Raw genomic sequence first — 23,095 nt, forward strand, 5'->3', positions numbered from 1 at the left:
GACTGTGCTGATGTGGATCCCTGACACATGACATTTATTTATTCATTATTATTTATTATTACATAGCTTGCATGTGGACATGCTGAGGAGAGACGTTTGGTAGAAAACTTTAACGTGATTCACCAAAGTGATGAACGATAACACTCACAACTGAATAACTGTCAAACTCAAACTCTTTTCTTATCTACCAAGGTCTTTAACATTATATTGTCAAATCATTCTTTAATTATAATCAGAAATGAATGAGCGGTGTTTAAAAAGAGAAAGGCTGCATTGAAGGGAATTAAGAGCAGTAATACAATGTGGATGTGAGTACAGGGAACGCATTAAGATGCTATGAATGAATGTGTAAACACACTTTTACTGCTAAAAATTCCAGATGTTGAATTGTTATAACTAAACACACAAAGAGAAATCTATCGCACAAGCTTATGTTAACAAAGGATCATAGCAGCGGTACAGCCAGATAGTATTAACAAAAATACACAGATTTAAAGAATAAATAATTTAAGTAAAATTTAAGTAGAATAAAAAAACACTGTGCATTTATGTTATTTAGCCAAACATGTACATTTTCCACAACTTTCCTGTTTCTAACATATCTATATTATTTAACAAAAATGTCAGTCCGCCCATTTCTTTTCGTGTATGAGAAATTTCCCTCTTAATTCAACCAAATGTCAGAAACTCAATCTCGATGCCTTCAAAACAAAGAGGTTCCATATTTCAGTTGCATCTTTTGTTCAGTTTTTCCTCTATGCAGGATAGTTTGTTTGTTTTCAGCACTGCCGTTAGGCTTTAAGAGAGTCTGCGCATGTCACAGGACAACGGTACAAAACTACTTAGTAGGATCCTATCTGTAAATTGAATTACTGTATTTTCACTGTGCTATTGTCTTTATCGTTATATTGTCAGCCTTTGATAGTGCACGAGCCACTACGGGGAGAATTTATTCAATAAAATTATTTAAAATGCAGCCGTTATCAGAGGAGTCAGGCAGCGCTTGTTATTGACGCCGGGACACTCGGATTCAACAAACCCGGTCAGCCCATGATGGTCAGCCGCTAAACCCGAGGTTTTGAACGTCAAGTCGACTCCGCCTACTCCGGACCGTTTCGGCATATGTTGGTCACAATTCCAAGTGAACTCAAAAGTTAAAACTGAGAGAACGCATTGCGTCGAGCTTCGCCATTGGCTAGTGGTACACAACGTGAAATATCCAATGAGCCGCCATATTAGGAAGCCAAACCCCTCTTTCATTCGGATAAGAAAAGACAGGACATACTTCCAGGATAGTTTTTCAGGCGTGCCGGTTGTTGTTGAGCGCCTCAATCAAAATCGTTGACCCCGCACGATCCGTATCTCGCTTTGGTTTGGTTACCGCCTTTGATTCGGGTTATTTAGTCTAATACAATGGCGGCGGCGGCTGCAACTCCGACCGGGCAGAGAAGCACGTGCGGCAGCGGCACTCCGCTGAGCCCGAACAGGATAACCCGACTGCAGGAGAAACAACAGCTCCGGGACCTCAACGACCGCCTGGCCGTTTACATTGACAAAGTCCGTAGTTTGGAGTCTGAAAACGATGTACTCCACCTGCAAATTAACGAGAAGGAAGACGTGAGGGGCCGGGAGGTAACCGGACTGAAAGCTCTGTACGAGACCGAGCTAGCCGACGCCAGAAGGTGTTTGGATGAGTCCTCCAAGGAGCGGGCCTGGCTGCAGATTGAGCTGGGAAAGATCAAATCCGACCATGAGCAGCTTCAACACAAGTAAGCCGTTAACCCTTTAATCGTGTTGAACGGTCTAATACGGCCAGGCCCCTTTGAATCATTAGCTAAAGGCTAACGTTTTTATGCTGCTCACTTTGATTTTCGAGCCACTTTTGCAACATTAACGTGCGCACGTAAACCCGTGTAGTGGGGGCTAACGTTACGTGTTATCGTCCGTTGAGCGCGAGACTCAAACTCTGCTTATAAAAATATATATTTTTAGGGTTATCTCTTAGTTCGTTTTGCAGCTAGCATGAAGCCATTCTTTGCATTACAATCAGTGAAATAAGTTAATGATAATAAATAATATTAAAAAATGAATGACCTCACCCGCCCACCATTGTCTGTTACTGAAAGAATACATGTCAACTCGGCTTTTAAAATGTAACTTTTACCACGTCTTTTGTTGAGTATACACATGACCAAATACGTTTAACGTTACTAACCTGAACAAACGGTTTATTTGGGGAAATGTACCCATTGGTTAATTAGACAGATAGATTAGGCAGATAAAGCAAGAGTAAGCGTTCATTGAAGGTGACATGATGCCTTCAGGGTCTCTGGTAGTATCTGTTAGGCACAGCAGAAACAAACACTGTCGGAGAATAAAAGTACTTTTGGTATTTTATGAGGGAAAATACAAGAATATTTTGGGATGAATTGTTTAGCTCTGATTGTAGTGGCACATAGAATGACCATGTTGTGAGGAAATGTGTATATGACATCGTGTGGACTGCTGGGTTTTGTAGTCATTAGCAGGATCAGCACCTATTAATAAACAGGAAACACGAGTGTGATTGTGTGTATTCTCATATATCAGACAGACTTTGACAGCTGCATGGGCCACACACAGCTGCTGACCAAAAGTGAGTGAATAGACAATGTGCAGGCTTTCCTTCTCAACATTCCCACAAATGCATTGCCTGTTAGTTGTTGTTGTTGTTGTATTACAAAATGTTAGTTTTTTTCCCCTAATGAACACCAACCTGTGTTGAGCCAGCTTTGTTTGAGGCCCACTGTTGTTGCTAAATGAAAGCAGCATAAATACCTGTAAGAGTACACTGAATCCTAGATACACATGTATTACACACAACAGGTTGTGTGTGATACACATGTATTACACACAACAGGTTGTGTGTGTGGCCCTCTGACAGTCGATCACAGGTGGCTGTCACCGCCTGTGTGTGGGGGGGGGGGGGGGGGGGGGGGAGAGAGAGGTGACTACAGTCAGAGACTCTGCTGCATCAGAGCAAAAATAGCACATTTTTAAATTCATTTATTTAATTGTCAAAAAGAAGGAAAATTAAAAAAGCTATTCTGATAATCCCAACAATGCTGAATTATAATTGAGCTAATTAGAAGATCCCTGGTATCTATGATGCAGTGACTAGACTCGTACGTCAAAGTGGCTTCTTCCGTGTGCTTATTGTGTCTAATCACACTTTAGGCCTCCCTTAACTGTCTTAACATAATAATGCTAACATATTGTCTTCTCTTAAAGTATTTGTTGTGTACTGGTGTGGTCCTCCTGTGAAGCGAGAGCCTGTCGGTCAGTGGTTTTGCCTCCCCGCTAATGTTTCTCAGTAAATCGTGAAAAGCAAGCATACTGTTCTGCATTCCACTCATAGTTTGTCCACTTCAGCCCCACCCGCTCACCCTAACCCTCAGGCACACCATGAGCAAAAACCCGGCCTCTGTCCCAGCAGAGAGACGGCTTAACTCACAAACCCAATGACACTGATCCACTGTTGACTTATTAACCCCGCCTCTAAGCTGGGAAACAGACGTCGGGCATGTTTTTTTGAAAGTGAAATATGTGGCTTTCATCTATATTCCGTGTGTATGTATGTATATATATATATATATATATATATATATATATATATATATATATAATTTCCTTATAGAATTCACGACAAAGAACATTTATTTTGAATAATCAAAACAGGAAAAATCTGATAATTAGGCTAATGCAAAATTGCAAAGTAAAATATTTTTGCAGTGCAAACTATTAAGAAATAAGAATCTTTTCGCTTTCATTCTTCCACTTGTGAGCCGTTGTGGCCACCAGAGGACGCTGTTTACTCATGAAGTTCCTGAAGGGCAGGGGACGCCGCTGTTCTACTCTCACTGATTGAGTGAACAAAATATAAAAAACAGCTCAGTGTCTAGATTTGTTTTGGGACTGCACACTCTGCACCAATTATGCCTTTACCTTTAGTTTTAGCCAGGTGTACCTAATAAACTGGCAAATTAATGTATGTTGCGCTGCATGGGCCACCATAGCATATAAACAGAGTAAAGCACAATGGTCAATGAAGCACACAGGGTTCAATAATGGTGCAGCAAAAGGGAACGCATGCTATAGGGCAAAACTTTAGTAGGTGGTAGTATGTGGTCCGCTGACGGGGCAACACTAGAGGACCGACTCAGCCCGCCTCTTCAGGAAAATAAGTCTGTCGTCCATAAATATACTGTGTCCATCTACTCGTGTGCCTGATGCCTTCTGGGAAGTGTGAAGTTGAGGCTTGCAGTGGAACAAATGAATATAATTGTTACATTTTTAATTGTGCATCTTGAGTGAGCAGAGCTTCTCTTCATTGCTCCCCGCTGAGAGCAAACACCAACACAGCGCTGCTGGAGGCCATATTGTGCAAAAGACGGTGATAAAGTGCAAAGAATTCAAATAAGAAAAAAAACGGGAACAAAGAGTTTGTGGAGGTGGCTCGCCACCCCCTGTGCTTGGCTTGTCAAAAGCGCAGTGTTGCAATGTAGCGGTTATCTAATGCTCTCACCATGTCTTGTCACCCTCCGTCCAGCTACAACAAGAAGGACTCTGAGGCAGCAGGAGCTCAGGCCAGGCTGAAGGACCTGGATGCTCAGCTGCACTCTAAAGACGCCATGCTGGCTACAGCGCTGTCTGAGAACAGAGGCCTGGAGGCCACGCTGGCCGACCTGAGAGAACAGCTGCAGGAGGTGAATATGATGTGTCTGGAAAGATTTCCTTATTTGTATCTGTTACTTGGTTAAGTAAAGGAGTGATGCAGAGGGATCAATTGTGCCTATTACAAACAAAAGTATGTTTTTGATTATGTCTTTTACATCAACAAAATGTTATTTGTGATTGCTTCTCTCGTTTTCTCGTGAGAGCCGTTCCGTACTCTCTAAACTTAATAACCCTTATCTGTTCATCGAGACTTGTTTTCAAAGCGTGACCTGTTTTGTGCGTTGTCAGCTGGATTCAGGTCTGGCTCAGGCCAAGAAGCACCTTGCAGATGAGATGCTGCTGCGTATTGACTTGGAAAACCGCTGCCAGAGTCTGACAGAGGAAATGATCTTCCGTAAGAGCATGCAAGAGGAGGTGAGAATTCTTCTGAAGATGCGGTAAACAAGACTGTCACCGAGGGTGTGGCCTCGTGTAATGGTACTGATGCAGAGTGCTTGTATGTCTGAACATGTCTGACTGAGTTATGAGTTGTCTGAAAGGTAACGTACGGTCTCGATCCTGCTGAATGGTGTGCACTACTTTGATCACTCTGCATGTGGGGAGAGCAAACTCCTTTCTTTTTCTTTTTTTAACCAGAGTGAAAATGTTGTTTTTGAAAGTGTAGATGCCCACAAATATGGATTGAAGCAGACTATTGTTAGATAAAAACATTAATTTGGGAAATTACATCTATCTTTCTCAATACATTTTGGACTTTACAACTCAAGAGTTGTTTGGATCACATGATATTAATTTGATGAATCACTTTCTCTTTTTATTTGAGTCGACCCGTGTTGATCAGGACCGGATCAGACTTGAGAGGACTGTCTGATGACTGTGTGCTGACTGTGTTACAGGAAGTGAAGGAGGCCCAGCAGCGGTACACCACCCAGCTGGTGGAGGTGGACTCTGGACGGAAAGTGGAGTATGAATATAAACTGACTCAGGCCTTGACTGACATGAGGACTCAGAACGAGGAGCAGATCAGGCTCTACAAGGACAACATGAAGAGCACCTACATCACCAAAGTATTCACTCTCACTCACACTCTCATAATAATGCAGTCCAGGTGAAGGAGTGTGTTCCAGCTGTGACAGGAGGAGGAATATGTGGCTCTTGAAGTGAATTTCTAAATATCACAATATAAACTGTGTCTCAATAAGATTTAATCAAACAGCAGCCGACCAATCAGAGATAAGCCATTTCCGTGGTGATAGTGTAAAGTGTAAAACTACGCAATATGACACAGTGTGTGTACAGTCCAAACAACACACCCATATGTGACAGCTGAACGTGGGCTCCTCACACCATGGGCATGGTTGTACCACGGGAATGGCCTCAGGGTTTTGGGAGGACTTTCTGTAGCGATGCACTGATTCCAATTTCTATCTTCTGAACAAGTATAATTGACAGCATACACAAAATTCATTCCCTCAAGCCTCTTTCATGAAAAACTGAAATGTATGTTCATATATAACATTGACGATTAAATACCAAAACTGCACCAAGTTGTGTGCGTGTGCGTGCGTGCGTGTGTGTGTGGCGTGATGCCTTGGGATGGGTATCGTTAGGATTTGAACCATCTTAGACTTTGAGCTCGGCCTTACCAGTGTTCCAGTTCAGCCCAGAGGTTCTGGACAGGGTTCAGTCCAGTTCAACCATTGTTTTTATAGACCTGGCTTTGTGTTTGAGGACGTTGTCATATTGAAAGAGACGAGCACAAACTGTTGCTACAAAGTTGTCAGAACACTGTTTGGAATCTCATTGTATGCTGGAGAAATAGGATTTCACTAAATTAAAACCAAATGGGCCCAGACCAAACTCACACAAACATATTTGGACAAACATATTTCTTACAACTCTTTGGTTTCTATTCAGTTTTTTTGCATCACTTTTAACCCAAGTGCAGATTTCACCTGAGAGTCTTCTGCTCACAGTTTTACACGACAAGCATTTGTACTCCACATCCACTGGGCCTTTTGTGATTTAGTAAACCATGAGAAGGCAACAATAAACTTTTGGATCAGGTGAAGTGGAATTGATTTGGCAGCAATCAAACCAGAAAAACACAGCTGGTCCAACTGCTTCTAATACCGACACATAATAATAAATGTCAAAATCCACTTGCATGCTTTGTGTAGTTGACAGACCTGTTTAAATCCACTTCCTACACAATATGCAGTAATTGTCTTGTGTTTTTTTCTTCAATCTAGTGAACCTAGATGTAGACTGTCAACATACCAAGCAACACATTGCTAACTTAACTTCCTGCGTGTCAGGAAGTGACTGACAATGCTCAGTTCCTCTTTAGGGTGCGATGAGAAGGAAACTGTTGATGTTGTTCCCCCCCCCCTGCTGTTGTCTATCTCCAGCTGGAGGACCTGCACCGGCTGGCTGAGATGAACGGAGCGTCGGCCGGCATGTCCCGAGAGGAGCTCAGAGAGTCCAGCCTGAGGATCGACAGCCTCACTGCCCAGCTGGCAGGGATGCAGAAGGAGGTCGGCATTTTATTTGACTCAACTTTTTAATTCTTTTAACAATGTTTGGTCCATCATTCATCAACTTCCTGTACACATTGTTTGCAGACATGGACAATTTAGCTTAAATGACAAGTTGCAGATAAAACGATTGCATCACCCGTAGTATGTTTTAAAGGGATGCTTCACATTGGAGGGATTGAAATACCACGTGCACGTGCATTGCACAGCAGTGCATGTAAAATTTGAGCTGTGCACGTAGCTCTACATGCATGTAACTGTTCTCACGCATTGACACATTTTGAATCTCTCAGAAATGAAATGAATAAATGTAGTCCTTCAGAGGTTTGCTAAATGTAGCGGTCCAGGTTGGATTGATGTTGGTCTGATCCGGTCGTGACTAATAAGCCAAATGGTGTAATAAACATTTTTTTAGTGCAGGTACAATTAGTTTTTTTTTAGCACATGGGGGGGGGGCGGCGGCGCAGGCGCATCTTCACCACATCAGCTGGTGGGAGTGTGCGCCGTGCGCGATGCAGAGAAATTGTAAACGCGCGACCATGTAGAGACAGACATGACATGACGGAAGCGCTTGATTTGATATGTAGCAGAGCACGCTCGATTAATTGTGCAGCCCTACCCTGCATGGTTTTCATTTTCATCCGACCAACGATTTGAATCAAAGCTTTTAAATGAGGATGATGATGATGATGAAGTGTTTGCTCGCTCTGACACCTCAGACTCTGACCTCCCTGTGTCTATATTCAGACTCGTGGTTGGCGCGATCGTATCGTGGAGCTGGAGGCGGCGTTGTCTCAGGAGAAAGACCGGAGCCGCAAGCTGCTGGAAGACAAAGACCGTGACCTGGCCGAGATCCAGGCCAAGATGCAGCAGCAGCTGAACGACTACGAGCAGCTGCTGGACGTCAAACTGGCGCTGGACATGGAGATCAACGCCTACCGCAAACTTCTGGAAGGAGAAGAAGAAAGGTGACTGACCAGAAAGTTTGCAAGCAGCGATGGCGCCATTTGTGACACCCGCTCAGCCTAACTGTCCCGTCCCCGTCCCCCAGGCTGAAGCTGTCTCCCAGTCCTTCAGCTCGCGTCACGGTGTCTCGAGCCTCGTCCAGCAGCCGCAGTGTGCAGACCACCAAGGGGAAGAGGAAGCGCGTCGACGTGGAGGAACAGGAAGCCAGCAGCTCGGTGTCCATCGCGCACTCCGCCTCGGCCACGGGAACCGTCTGCATCGAAGAGATCGACACTGACGGGAAGTTCATCTGCCTCCACAACAATGGAGACGAGGTGAGCTTCTTAGATGATGCATGTTCCTTACACTACCAGAGCACTACGTATATTTAGAATTTATGAACGACCAGACAATCAGATGAGACTCTGTATAATGTTAGTGGAGATCCAGCTGAAAATCTTCTATTGAGAGATCCGGCAGAACTAACTGACTTCTTCTTTGTGTCGATGTCTGTCTCAGGACGAGGCCATGGGCAGTTATGAGATGATTAAGACTATTGGAAATGCCACAGTCACCTACAAGTTCACACCCAAGTATGTCCTGAAGGCGGGCCAGAAAGTCACGGTAAGAGTTGGTCTTCAGTTCACTTCTAATCATTTTCTGTTCAGGAGTGATGTTGTCCTCACCAGTGTGGTGCTGCCCTAGTCCCTAGTAGCTTCCTGTTCAGTCTTAGGGTCTGGTTGCGTCTCAAACATGTGTGCAGTGCACAGTGGGTCTGTATCCATGCCAATTATATGCATGTGTGAATACTGTGTTGAATATGAGGAGGACTTTGTGGCTGCTTTGCGCAGGTCTGGGTGTCTGATGCTGGTGTGAGCTCCAAACCTCCTACAGACCTGGTGTGGAAGAACCAGTCCTCCTGGGGTTCAGGGGTGGACGTGGAAGTGGTGCTGATCAACAATCAGGGAGAGGTGAGACCACACACGCACGCACGCACGCACGCACGCACGCACGCACGCACACACACACTGATCGATCCACCATCGACAAAATACTATCTATATAGTAAATATATAATCTATTTATTTTATTTTATTTTTTGAGTTTGTTTTACTTAGTTGATGTTCTTTACTGTTTAATATTTATGTGTGTGTGTGTGGCAGGAGGTGGCAAAGAGAACCACAACATACAAGACAACAATGGAGGAGGATGATGATGATGATGATGATGATGGAGTGGAGGTCACTGATGAAGAACTCTTCCACCAGCAGGTGAGAATATCAGCCAGCTCACACGTTTCCTCAGATTAAGGGGCCGCTCACATGTTGTGTGGAGAACACCAGCCGGGGTGTTCGTCCATTTATCCAAGGTGCTTGGGCAGAGTTACTTCCGTTACTAAGCAACCAAGACCTGTGCTCTGCTGTGACGATGGTGATGCCGTTTCAGTGATTGAGCAGCAAGTCTACTCGCCAAACTAAACCTAGATAACTAGATTTCCAGCACCATAAATCACAGTAGCTTAACTGCTTGATTCGTCTGTGACTGGCTGACTGTTCGATGTGAAAGCTTGAAGCACATCAAATATTCTGAGACAGATCGTAAAGCTCCGGAGAGTCCTGAACTAAAACCATTAACTTGGGCTCCCTTCATTTACCGTAGTCGTTTTTTTACAGAAGAAAGAAAAGATGTCTACCAGCTCTTGATTGGTTGATCATCATCACATGACGGCAGCGTCTACTTTGACAACAGTGCATTTAAGGGCACAAAAAAATGTGACGTGAACAAAGTCCAACTACTAAATGTGCATATGGTTATAAATATTTCTATAAGGCTCGTCCATGCCACACAGCTAGAACAGAAGATGAAATGATAACGTAGCTCTGATGCACAGACAAGAAGCTGCCGCCTATATTCTGACCTTTCCGACCATGTCGGCTCTCCTTCTGACCCTCCACGGGGATTGTTTTACTGAGTGTTTGTGTTTGTGTACAGGGGGACCCTCGCACTGCAAAGAGAGGCTGCTCCATCATGTGATCGCACTGCACCAACCAGCCACCTCCTCTGAGCCCAGCCAGTCTGCTGCCAACTGTAATACTAGAACTATTTTTCTATCTTTTGTAGCGCATTCCAATACAGAAATGGTTTTATTTCTCATTTAAAAAATGCAAAACTGCTTTTGGTAGATGTATTTTCACCTGAAACAGTTAATAACATGGTGAATGAACACAGTTTGTATTTGTAGTTCAGATTGATTTTAAACTGTGCAACAAGTAGCTACACTCCAGGACCGACTTGTGTCTTTTAAGCAAACAAGTGTGATTTTTTTTTGGATTTTTTTTAAATATTTTTATTTTGTATCTTGTTATTGATGCTATATTTTAGGCTACAAGAAAAGCCACAGGATGTTGGAGACTCGATTAGGACAGGTGCTGACTAAAACATACTGTAATATTTACAAAAATAGTGATGATTTTAAAAGTGGACAAAATAAGCACTGAAAGGACAAGTGTCAAGACAAAATGAAAACTAACTATTTGACATTCTTCTAGTATCTTTAGAAAAAAGAAAAGGTTGTTCGATTGTATTCAGAAGAGGATGTTTGAGTTTGTTAGTTCTCTTCTTTAATGTATAAGATAATTAAAACCAACTGAAGGAGCTTGTGCCATCAGAGGATTCTACTCCCAGCTGTGATGTCACTCCACTGACTCACCACTGACGGAGAAGTGTTGATTGTATTCTTTACTTTTGATATTTGAAGTGTTTGAAGTACTTTTGTGTGTTGGTGTGTTACTATGCATGCTATGGCTGTAATCATCACAGTTGAATGATTAAACAAGTTTTCTTGTACTTGTTTCTTTTTTCATGCATCAATGTAACGTTCTATGGTGAACACGGCACAGGATCCTTAAGATTGGGGTTCTAAGTGAACCTTTTATCCTTTTTACTTTCCACACGGGTAAAAATAAAAGAATGTAAACTGGTTGCAGATGGCTGCACAAAAGAGAGCTCCTCACTGCCCACATGGAGCTGCAATGAATTATGGGATCAGTTTTCTCAAACACCTTCACATGAAGCTTCCATGTGACTCATTTAAAAATCCATGTTTACACTATATTTTGTATTCAGTTTTCCAAAATAGTAATTAACAGAGTAGACGGCACAACGAAAGAGTCACAGGTATCCCACTAAACAAAAATGGTATAAACAGATATTAATTATCTTGATAGCCTGCTTTTAGTCCAATTGGAAAGTTTCACATTGCTCAACATCCTTTTAAGAAAACAACTTTTTTTTGTTACATTTATGAATAGAACATTTTGCGACAAACAATGCGCCTTTAAGAATATAATTCTCATATCTGTTTCCCCATAATTAACTTGAAATCAGGCAGTTCAGATTAGCCTCGTATTTAATGTCTGCGTTCCCCTCTGCAACAGGCCGTGTGAAGTCTGTATTTAACCAGAATATGAAGTGTAGTCGGAGTTATGTTAGGAGTGGAGTGTTTCAGGGAAACTATTTACAACCTTCAGTTTTCCACTTTTACAAGTACAGTGCTGTTATTTTTTAATTGTATTGCATAAAGAGGAAGAAGTCAGCGGGTGGAGAGCCGATAGGGTCTTAAATGAGGAAGTAAATTGGTTCTTAATGTAGAAAAGAGTACATACATGGTGTTTGATTCAAAACGTGTTTTATACTTACGGGGAGACACTACAGGTGACCAGAGTAAAACTACCAAATAGATACCATCACTAACATTACGACAAGAATGAGTGGTGTAGTGGTATAAAGTAGCATACAAAGTCAAATAAGTACCTCAAACGTATACTTAGGGTGTAAATATACATTGAGTTAATGTCCTTCGATCATTCCACCACCACAAACTGACTCAGTGATGTCATTCCTGCAGCATTATTAACTTCAATCAGGTCACACCAGATCAAATGAGTTGAGTTTGCTGACTTGGACGATGGAGTATTAATGTTTATGAATTCATCTTTTCTTTTGCAGAGGAAGAATGTTATTTCTTAGTTCCAAAGCTGCATGGTCTCCTTTTTAACAATTGTTAGTTGAAGCTGCGTACATTTCACCAATTCTCCAAATCAAATACACTTCATGTAGGACGCCTTCTCCTGAATCTTTGTTTCAACTCCTTGTGTAAAGCGTCTCTTAAAGTATTTCATATGAATATAATTAAGATTATTACTCTACATGAAGACCTATTTGCCCAATAAAATGCCAGGCTTTGTAATATGTACTGTGGACTGTAAAATCGATTGTGTGGAGAGCTAATACATGAATATATAGATTCTTGTCAGATAAGTGGAAGAAACCCTCATATAACCATACATGGACCACACCAACTCAACTGTACACTATTTTATTTCAACACACATGAAACAGACCAACAACTAAATGTTTCAAATAACAAATAACCTTTGGTTTAAGTGTGTCAATCCTAAGAGCCCAAACCGTCCATCAGACCGACTGCATGAATGTGGAGCAGCAGAGGACTTTAAGGCTGAGCTGGACTTCAGTAGAGGCACATGAGCCTCAGAGACTAGAACCGGTGACTAAGTTCACATCAAACTCCTCGTCCATCTTTAGGAGCTGCTGGAATACAGCACCGCTCCGTCCCTTCTTGTTTCCAGTGGCTGCCTACAGCTCAACGGTTGACATTTTGGGAAACTGATATTCCACTTCTCACCGACACGGGAAACAGGACCATTTCCCCCAAATGTTCCTTTGAGAAAATACGAGAGCCATGACGTCTTCATCATGGGTACGGTGCTGTTGCTGCAAGTTACACTCAGTGTTTCACCGCCTGTCGTTTGATTGTCCAAAACACTGCAGCCCATCCCCCCCTCCCATAGTTATTTTGTGCACAGGTCCTTTACGAGTTTCCTCATGAGTTTGGAGAATTAAGTGCTTCTTACTCGCGGCCATTCACACGTGACGTCGGCTCTGGCAGAGCGTCTCAGAGCGCTGCTATAAAGTGCAGAGAGCGTCCGTCTCAGACGACCGAGTCTGTGGCCGGCTGCTTCCCTTGCTGCGAGCCCTGAGAGGGGGGCGGCACTTCGGACGCTTCGCTGTGTGACCGGGGGAGGAGGAGGACCACTCTCTGATTGGACCGTCTCCACTCACTGTACAGTCGACAGTGATACCTGAGAGACACCTGCGGACGACACAACGATGTAACTGTGAACCTTTTTTTATTGACATATTACAGAAGCAAGTCACCTACTGGTACAGGAAATATGTTGTGTACAGCACAATACTGCCTATTAGAAACATTCACAATATAATTAACTGTTCCTTAAATGCTCTTATTATTAATCAAATTCCAGTAAAACTATTGAGTGCTTCATTTATTGAAGCCCAACATGCCACAAACACACCTGTGCAGGCTTATGGAAATATAACGTATGTGTAATAAACAGTGCATGACACCCACACGCCTCAGCTTACTAACCAGGGTCCAGAAGAGGTAAATGGTAAAGAGGGCAACGGTCAGTGCGATGAGTCCCACGGCCTCCAGCCGGCTGGAGAAGTGAAGGTGATCTATGGCGCCGCGAAGGCAGAGCCAGCCGGAGATGGTGGCCAGAGGGGTGATGAGCAGGAAACACACCATGTCGCCAAACAGGGTGCGCTTTTCCTGACGGAGACCCGGGTTCTGCAGCCACTACCCCCCCCAACAAGAATGAAAGCACAGGTTTGTAAAGAATCAGCAAACTGAACTCTCCTCATACTGTGACTCAGGCTCCTGTGAGCGGCTCGTACCTCGAGCAGCGGCCTGGACTTCCTCTGCACCGTGAACTGGAAGTGGCAGAGCTCACAGAAGCTGGTTCCTGAGGCAGACAGCCAGTGCTCCAGACAGCTGCGGTGGATGGGGGCCAAGCTCCCGGAACATTCACAGGGCGACAGCAGCTCCTCCTGGGCCCCGCTGTCGTGACAGATACGACACATGGGGGTCTCCGGACCGGCACTGAGCAGAAGAGGAACCGGGTAAGATACTCTCATTTGGTTGCTTTAGTTGGGTTTGATCATGAGAATATGTCATTTATGGCTAAAGGTGTTCACGGGGAGTCCCGAAAGGTTTCCTCTGAAGACCTTTTCACAAACATCTGCTAAAGAACAGAGAGAGGAGCTCAAAGAGGAGGCGGGGCTTGACCCCGTCACCATGGATGACACTGGGTTTCAAGAATGATCTCATTCATTATGTCTGGTATTTGGTTGTATCAGAGAATGTAAATGTACATTTTCTAGTTATTATTATTATCTTCCCCAGCACTGAAATAATCACAATCTGTAAATGGGCTTTGGCCTGTCACCAGAACTTCTGATAGAGGATTTATTGTTCCAGGAATAAGTGCAAAAAGCGCTTTTATGGCTCTTTTAATGTCTTATCTTCTTGTAATTGTAATTTGTCTTACTATTGTATTATTCAACCTTCCTGCCCAGGAACTGTGGGCGGAAAATATCAATTCAATGTGTGCACAGCGCCCAGGTCTTCACTGGGAGGGAAACCCTGCCGTTTATTCTGCCACCATGTTGCTTAACTATTAGTGACATAATGTAAACAAACACACACACATGTAAACACAGCGAGCAAAAATGATCACGTCATGTCCACTTGTTGTACGATAAGTCATTAATGTAAAAATGATCCAGGTCGTGTCCATATAACGGTTACTCGCCTCCAGTTGACAGAAAATGTACAAACAGAATTCAAAACAGAATGAAATTCTGTCCATGACCTACCACTGTTTGACGTATGCGTCCAGCCCCGGAGACGTGAGCTGAGCCTCCAGCTTGGTGGACAGCGGTGTGTAGTACTGAGGCTGCTCGCTGCTGGACGCGCTGCATTCCGCCATGGTCTGTCCTGGGAGAGGAGGCTCATCAGAGCCAACACATGGGCTCAGAGCGCGGCTCCGGTCGGTAGCTCTCGTGGGCCGACAGGCACTGGTTTGACAAAAAACGTACAGTGAATAGATGGCATCATGTTTTCTTTGGCAACCATATCATCTGCCGACAGAACTGTTTATGTTGCTGCTGTGTACATTCCTTATGGTGCAAATCTAAAACAATGCACTACAGTTCTACTGTGTTTGTTTGGTTTGTCATGTGTTTGTTATGTTACAAATGGGCTACAACAGCATCTCGTTGTGCATCTCTGTGCTGCATGAAGACAGTAAATGATCCTTGAATCCTTGAAGACAGTAGAATGCTGGACACAGACCAAAGGTCCTACTGGGCCCCTATAGGAACCAGAGAGACCTGATCACAGAGTACAAAGCACACACCTCTTTATTACTCAAGCATTGACATATACTGTGATATTTATGTGTGTGTATATATATATATATATATATATATATGTACATATATATATATACACTGCCTGGCCAAAAAAAAAGTCGCCACCTGGATTTAACTAAGCAAATAGGTAGGAGCCTAGGTTCAGCAACAGTATGTGCTCAAAGAATGAGGTCAGCTGACTACCTGAATATACTGAATGACCAGGTTATTCCATCAATGGATTTTTTCTTCCCTGATGGCACGGGCATATTCCAAGATGACAATGCCAGGATTCATCGGGCTCAAATTGTGAAAGAGTGGTTCAGGGAGCATGAGACATCATTTTCACACATGGATTGGCCACCACAGAGTCCAGACCTTAACCCCATTGAGAATCTTTGGGATGTGCTGGAGAAGGCTTTGCGCAGCGGTCAGACTCTACCATCATCAATACAAGATCTTGGTGAGAAATTAATGCAACACTGGATGGAAATAAATCTTGTGACATTGCAGAAGCTTATCGAAACAATGCCACAGCGAATGCGTGCTGTAATCAAAGCTAAAGGCGGTCCAACAAAATATTAGAGTGTGTTAGAGTAGACTTTTTCATGATATTCTAATATTTAGAGATAGGATATTTGAGTTTTCTTAAGCTGTAAGCCATAATCAGCAATATTAAAAGAATAAAAGGCTTGCAATATTTCAGTTGATTTGTAATGAATCCAGAATGCATGACATTTTTGTTTTTTTAATTGCATTACACAAAATAAAGAACTTTATCACAATATTCTAATTTTCTGAGACAGTCCTGTATATATATATATATATGTTATGGACACTGGCAGCTCTCTGCATTGACCGGTGCATTATCTTTCATTCCATGCCATGCTCTCTAATGAGAGCAAAGAAGATGTCATACTGTGATAACTTGGTACTAATTTCACACAAACGATTATGATGACACCATGTTTCTGTCACGCCTTCATTTTGGGGAATAAAAGCGTTTTTTTACTTTTTAATTTAACGACATCTGCTCAATAGGAGTGTAATAATGACTTATCACTGTCACTGCACACAGCAGCAGTAAATACAGTGTATTTCACAGCAGAAGCAGGAAGTAGGTCTGTAAACTTTGATTGACCTGTTGGGTAATAATTAACCCACTCATCAGTTCCTCTTCCAAATAAGTTGGTTTCACCAGATCCTGGGTTCAGGTCTGATTCCACCCTAGTTTTTTACTTATACTCTTATCTGCAGTGTCTACTGTAATTGCTGCATGTTTTATATCATCCTCACTGTATGTATCATAGCATATTCATATCTTCTTTTTTATTCTACATTCTGTATTGATTCTAAATATAGCTGTTCATTCTGTGTATACTCTATACATTCCTCTGCACTTTACTTTATTTGCACTTGTGGTTAGATGCTAAACTGCTTTTAGTGATGTAGATACGCTGTATAAGGCTCTGGTAGCAGCAGCCACCTGTCAATCACTGTGTAGCCCCGCCCCTAAAGCATCCCCTGCTTTATGATCTATTTGACTCTAAATGGACCATAATTTACTAAATGAACATCATGCTGTATTGAAGAAGACTTGAAACTAGAGATTGAGACCATAAACTCATGTTGAGGGAGAGGAAAAGGCAGACCTGGTTCTACGAGGGTGCAAAAGCATGCATTGCTCAGTTTAATATTTTCAATTGAAATTTGAATAATAAATGGAAAGTTTTAGCTGGTAGGCGCATGTTTTAACCACAATAAAGGCCATTTTCTGTGCCAGTTTTGGGAAAGGGGAAGTAATAGAGTCACTAATTACCTTCTGTTATGTAGTGACTGTTTTGGTAGTCAGACCAATAGAGGGCTATCGTGCTATTTGCCTAGTGGGAGGATAGAGTAGCCTGCATAGTGTTGCCACCCAGCCAGGACAGACAGCACTGTTACCAGAGTGGTCATGTTGTAATGTTGAGTAGTGTTACCTGAAGATCAAGTCTCTGCATCTAATAATTGATATCCGAAAATATCACACGTTTGATACCAAGTGATAAATAAAGTGTTATTATTACTTTTTCAAGAAGTAATAAGTCAAAAGTAACTTGTAACGGGGTCACAATGAGCGACACATTACAGGGTGCAGCTTTAAAATATTAAAATATGAAGGCTAATTCACAACAGACATGTCATTAATGTAGCAATAATGGCGACATTCGGTTTCATTAAATATGTTCAAGTTGTATTCGGTCTTCAGTGTCCTCATCATTCACTTCCTTAGTATCATAGCTCAGGGAAAGTACGGTCCCAAACGGTGCTAGCTAGCTAACTAACCTAGTTTAGTACAGGAGATCAGACCAACACAATTACTTACAGTGTTATGAAGATGTCCTCGTAGAGACCTCCATGTCCGGTTATGACTGGCACAACAACAGCGGAGGAATGCACCGACAGTGACTAACGTTAATCAACAAGTTGGGGAGTTTGGTCTCTATAGCGACGTCTGCTGTGTCTCACGCGGACTCTCGTCACGTTCTGGTTCTGATGTTTACCGTTAGCTACCGCCGTGGGGCACGCGGAGTCTTCACATCAAAGCAGTGAGCCGCTCTGTTTTGGTGACAGTGTACATGGGAACATTAACGTTACAGCGGGCCCAACTGTAAGCTAACGAGCCACACCTTTCCGCTATTTCTTTCTTTTTTAAGTCCCACACACTTACCTTCAGTCGCCGTCCTGAGTTCACACTGCCGCCCGGCTGAATGGTAAAGAAATATATTAACTGACAAGTTCCCCTCCTCCCTTTGTACCGTTATAAAGTCGCTCTGAACTTCCGCTTTGAGCTAAAAAGGTGTTGTTCGACAGAGGGAATTTAAGACTTTTTGCCCTTATTTTACCCTTATAGGCAGACTTTCTCTTTAGGCGCCGTACACGTTCCCTCTGGATGTCTTCTTATAAGAGCTCTTAACAGTTAGTTATCTTAAAACACACGGGATTTTATTCCTTAAGCATTTGAATGGTGGAGGAGTTGGGGACAAACCACAGACTGTGAATAGAGACGTAAAGGGTCTAAAGGGATGTCTTGCCTGTGAGGCGAGATTTAGGGCACTACACCCAAAACACCGCCGTCTGCTGTCCAATCTCACCATTAGCCATGTCCCAATTCAGCGGCTGCATCCTTCAGAGGGTGCATTTGTAGACCGGTTGCGTCACAGCGGCTGCGACTAGGCTGTCCTATTTCGAAGACTCCTTCAAATGCAGCCTTCTGCTCCCAGATTCGGTAGCTTATAACGTCACATGTTTGTTAATAGTAGTAGTAGCTGACAAGCTAGCTAACGTTACCGGCAGCTCGTCTGCCTACATCCTACCTTAGTTAGCCTTGGAAAGTAACTTTGAATGCCTTCACTTTCAAACCTCAGAGGTTGACTAATATTACTGAGATTGTGACGATTTTACAGATGATTTATACTTCATATTATGTCCATAAACGGACCAACAGGAGCGCAGGTAAACCGGTTGTAACCCTGAAATATTACTTTAAATCCTTTAACGTTACAAACGTTGAGATTAATTACACGGATAAACTGAGCTTGAGTATTTTGCTCCTTTTGTTTTGCAGTGTGAAATAAAACTAACTTTTGTTTTATTATAGCGAACCAGGAGCTGAGGGGGGAGAACGAAGGCCTCTTCACCAGGGACAAACATTCAGCAACCGTAGCTTTGAATTAAGACATTAGTCCATTTGTAATATCTCCATTTGACCATCCTGTACTTAAGGTTACAGTTACATTAGCTCTCATCCTAAATAAAGCCTTTACTAATACGACAACCAGTAGAGAGGACAATACCCTTCTGATTTGTTATTGTTGCTGTCACAGAGATGACAGTTGTGGCTTTCAACTTTTTCTTTTATTTATTTAAACCCACAATAAGACAAGTAAATGATTTCTGTGTGAATTTGTGTATATTCTGCTGTGGAAAATGTGTCAATCTTCTAAGTTTGCATCCTTGTGTTAACATTATTGATAACGGTTTCTCTTTTCATCTCTTTTATTTATATTCACTACCGTTCAAAAGTTTGGGGTCACCCAGACAATTTCCTGTCAAATTCAGTTTCTTCGCAATTTCTCGCATGGAATAGCTTCAAGAATAGACTGGCGAGTTTCACATGAAAGTTCTCTTTTTCTGGCCATGTTGAGAGTATAATCCAACCCACAAATGTGATGCTCCAGATACTCCTTATGTAGATATTTCATTAAAAACCAGACGTTTCCACCTAGAATAGTTATTAACCACATTAACAATGTATAGAGTGTATTTCTGATTCATTTAATGTTATCTTCATTGAAAGAAACAGTGCTTTTCTTTGAGAAATAAGGACATTTCTAAGTGACCCCAAACTTTTGAACGGTAGTGTATACATATATATATTAGGGGTGTAACAATCCATGTATTCGTATTGAACCGTTCGGTATGGGGCTCATGGTTTGGTACGCATCACGAACCGAACAATACGTTTAAATATTACTATTGCATTTGGAAAATAAAATCTAGCTTAAATTGTAGGAAATATAATGTTCTCTCGGTGGAGCCACTGCGCTCAACATGGCAACCCACCACATATCAGACAATGTGCTGTCTGACACGCCCACCAAGGAAGAAAAACTTTGTGGTGGATAAAAAAACAACGGTATGTCGCATTTGCTATATGAGTAATGCGAATACCTCAAACATGTTAACTTATTCACGCCGACATCACCCCAGTGTGGCAGTGGGTGGAACTAGATGAAAACCTGGAGCAGGACACACGCTACAAGCTCTCCCCACAGTGTTTAGGCAGTCATTCCCTACCGATTCAAACAGGGCTAAAGCGATCACCACGGCAATTGGTACATTTATAGTAGCGGACATGAAACCCTACTCTGAAATGGAAAACCCATGAGCACTTCTACCCTCATATTGCCATGTTGGCACGGAGTTACTTGGCGGTGCCTGGAACCTCTGTCCCTAGCGAGAGGGTATTTTCCACTGCAGGTGATATTGTCACTTCAAGCAGATCTGTGCTGTCTTTCTGAAAAAAACTTAAACATTTAGAAACACACACACACACACACACACACACGTATCCATATAAAACAGGATTGTTTCTTTTCTTTTTAAATAAACTACAGCAGTTTTATAAAAAATTATAGTGATTAATTAAGTTCCCACATTGTTTCCTCCTATATTCATTAATGTCACATCTTGTTCCCTTGGACCTACAGATCATTACGTTCTGTAATCAGTAAAGATTTCAATTATTTATGATTTAGTTTGAATTAAATTGGGAAGAATTATGTTACACGTTGCGGGCTGTAATCTAAAGCTTTTCCCATTTTATTTATCAACATGTAATATTATGATTATCAATAGTTAACAGTACTAAAAGTAATGCTTTTGAGTCAAATAAAATTCAAAAAGATATAAAATGATCACTTATTTATTGTATCAGAAATATTATATTGTTTCTAATATAAAGACATATTTAGAAAGTGTGTCATACATTTATTTTTATTGTGCTACTCTATAAATAAACAGTATACATACAGTACATACAGTTTACATGAACATACGTTCTATGTGACAAATGAAATGCCTTAAAGCTTTTAGAATTATTATTTCTTGTTCTGCCTGAAGCATCTGTCTCCTTCTTGACTTCTGAGCAGATGCAAAGAGCTGCTGACAGCTTCCAGTGTGTGTGAGGGGCTTCCCAAACCCACCAGCACAGAAGAAGCAGACGGAGACAAACTACGTCCTCTGTGCCGGTGGGGACGGGACGCTCCTCGTCCTCTCCACTGGTGGGTGCTGAGAGTGGTTCAGTGGTCTGTGGTGGGTCTGGGTCTTCCTGGGATGATGGATTGTTTGACATCCACTCTCAGCTGACTCAGGAGTGAGACAAAAGCACAGAGGAGTCCTGCCCTGTGAGACACAAACGTTTAACTCAACTATACGACCTTTACATTGTTTTGTTGAATCTGACCTCCATTGATGAAATCTTATAACTGATACTTCTGTAGTCTTAGTAAGAGATTACTTACTCAGCCCACTGAAAGAAAGGCAACCGCCGCTCTCCATCTGGTCCTGTGGTCCTCCATCCTTCTCCTCTGGTCCTGTAGTCCTCCATCCTGCTCCTCTGGTCCTGTGGTCCTCCATCCTGCTCCTCTGGTCCTGTGGTCCTCCATCCTTCTCATCTGGTCCTGTGGTCCTCCATCCTTCTCATCTGGTCCTGTGGTCCTCCATCCTTCTCCTCTGGTCCTGTGGTCCTCCATCCTCCTAATCTGGTCCAGAGCGATCTTCTCCGTCGTCAAGGAGATCCTGGATGTTGCTTCCTGTGTTACAGCCATCGATACCTGAGTAAAAGAGACTTGGAGACTTTTCTTAACGTTAGTAATTATTGTCGAAACAATATTTAAATTCTTTCCCCAAAAATCGGAATGTAATTAGTTTTACAGAAGATGGAGCTATAGCACAAACTCTTGGACACTTTTACGTTCATGGCAACTATTCATTTTTACAAAGCATTAATATTCACAGTGGCAAACTTTACCACCACAGAAATGTGAAACATGCATCTATCTAAACGTTGAAGTCAACATGCTTCTGAGGCCAGCGCACAGCAGCATACAGGATTGAGGAGGACTGAGGCTGTGCGTTCTGTCTGAGCACACTTTGCATGTCCTTTCAGAGTTCATGGATGTTCCCATATTAGTTTCATCCTGTTTGTTTTGTCTCCCTTGCCCTCACTTGTCTTATACACTTAGAAATGAGGGGAAAGAAGAAAACAAAGTAAAGAGGAGAAGAATACAGAGCGGAGGGAAAGGAATTTTTTTAGCTTAGGTCATTATGAAACATACAGATATGATAAAATGTAATGATTGCAAAGAAGAAACTCACATGTTACAGCAGCACAGGGGCAGTCTGAGAGGTGGCAAAACACATAAATCGTTTTTCAAATAACATAACGTAAAAAATGTTTTTCTCATCAATCAATCTAACCACAACCAAAATACTTCACAATGTTACAATATTGAATCTAGGGCTGCAACTAACGATTATTTTAATAATCGATTAATCTGTCGATTATTTGTTCGATTAATCGATGAATCGGATAAAAAAACAAAAAAGCATTAATTTCTAACCCTTTTTTCAAAAACAGAGCTGACAGTGTAAATTCACAGTGCAAAACATCTTCAGAAAGTGCACAAACAGGTTGCTTGAACATCCCTGAGCTGTTAAAGTAATAATTTAAAAAAAGAAATGGACTAATATCAGGAGTGGGGTTCAGTGGGTTACCCAAAATACTCTGTCTCTTATCACCTACAAGTATAACAGTACTTTAATGAGTTAACTGAATAAACTTTACCGTGTTCGCCTGGTAGACCAGCAGTAGAATAACAGAATGGGAAGAAAAAATTCGCTGTTTTCACCCGCCATTTCTCATCTTTCTGAGCTCCGCTTAACTTCCGGTTTAATGGTCATGTTACAAAAACAAAAGCTCGTCTATCATAAGTAAAACAACGGCGAAGCAGTTACGAGTTTAACACAAGGTACCCAAAATGGCAATACATATAATG

The 23,095-nt window shown here is 42.2% G+C and overlaps 2 protein-coding genes across 2 annotated transcripts; one reads left to right on the forward strand and one right to left on the reverse strand.

The window, feature by feature from the left end:
• The first annotated feature begins 1,273 nt into the window (after positions 1 to 1,273).
• Positions 1,274 to 11,045, forward strand: lmnb1 (lamin B1). Its single transcript, XM_079178638.1, has 11 exons — positions 1,274 to 1,769; positions 4,589 to 4,745; positions 5,005 to 5,130; positions 5,613 to 5,783; positions 7,128 to 7,253; positions 8,001 to 8,221; positions 8,305 to 8,533; positions 8,718 to 8,822; positions 9,050 to 9,169; positions 9,362 to 9,469; positions 10,191 to 11,045. The coding sequence occupies exons 1-11, from the start codon at positions 1,414 to 1,416 to the stop codon at positions 10,230 to 10,232; spliced, it is 1,761 nt and encodes a 586-aa protein (XP_079034764.1). The 5' UTR covers positions 1,274 to 1,413; the 3' UTR covers positions 10,233 to 11,045.
• Positions 11,046 to 11,922: 877 nt separating this feature from the next.
• LOC306710124 (E3 ubiquitin-protein ligase MARCHF3-like) lies at positions 11,923 to 18,275 on the reverse strand. The gene is made up of 6 exons (XM_079178516.1): positions 18,205 to 18,275; positions 17,860 to 18,092; positions 14,958 to 15,158; positions 13,977 to 14,181; positions 13,669 to 13,878; positions 11,923 to 13,371 (listed from the first exon to the last, which is right to left on the reverse strand). Exons 3-6 carry the CDS (start codon positions 15,068 to 15,070, stop codon positions 13,210 to 13,212), a joined length of 690 nt encoding a protein of 229 aa, XP_079034642.1. The 5' UTR covers positions 15,071 to 15,158; positions 17,860 to 18,092; positions 18,205 to 18,275; the 3' UTR covers positions 11,923 to 13,209.
• Positions 18,276 to 23,095: the final 4,820 nt, after the last annotated feature.

Source organism: Pholis gunnellus (genome assembly GCF_910591455.1).
Source record: "Pholis gunnellus genome assembly, chromosome: 18".
Lineage (NCBI taxonomy): Eukaryota > Metazoa > Chordata > Actinopteri > Perciformes > Pholidae > Pholis > Pholis gunnellus.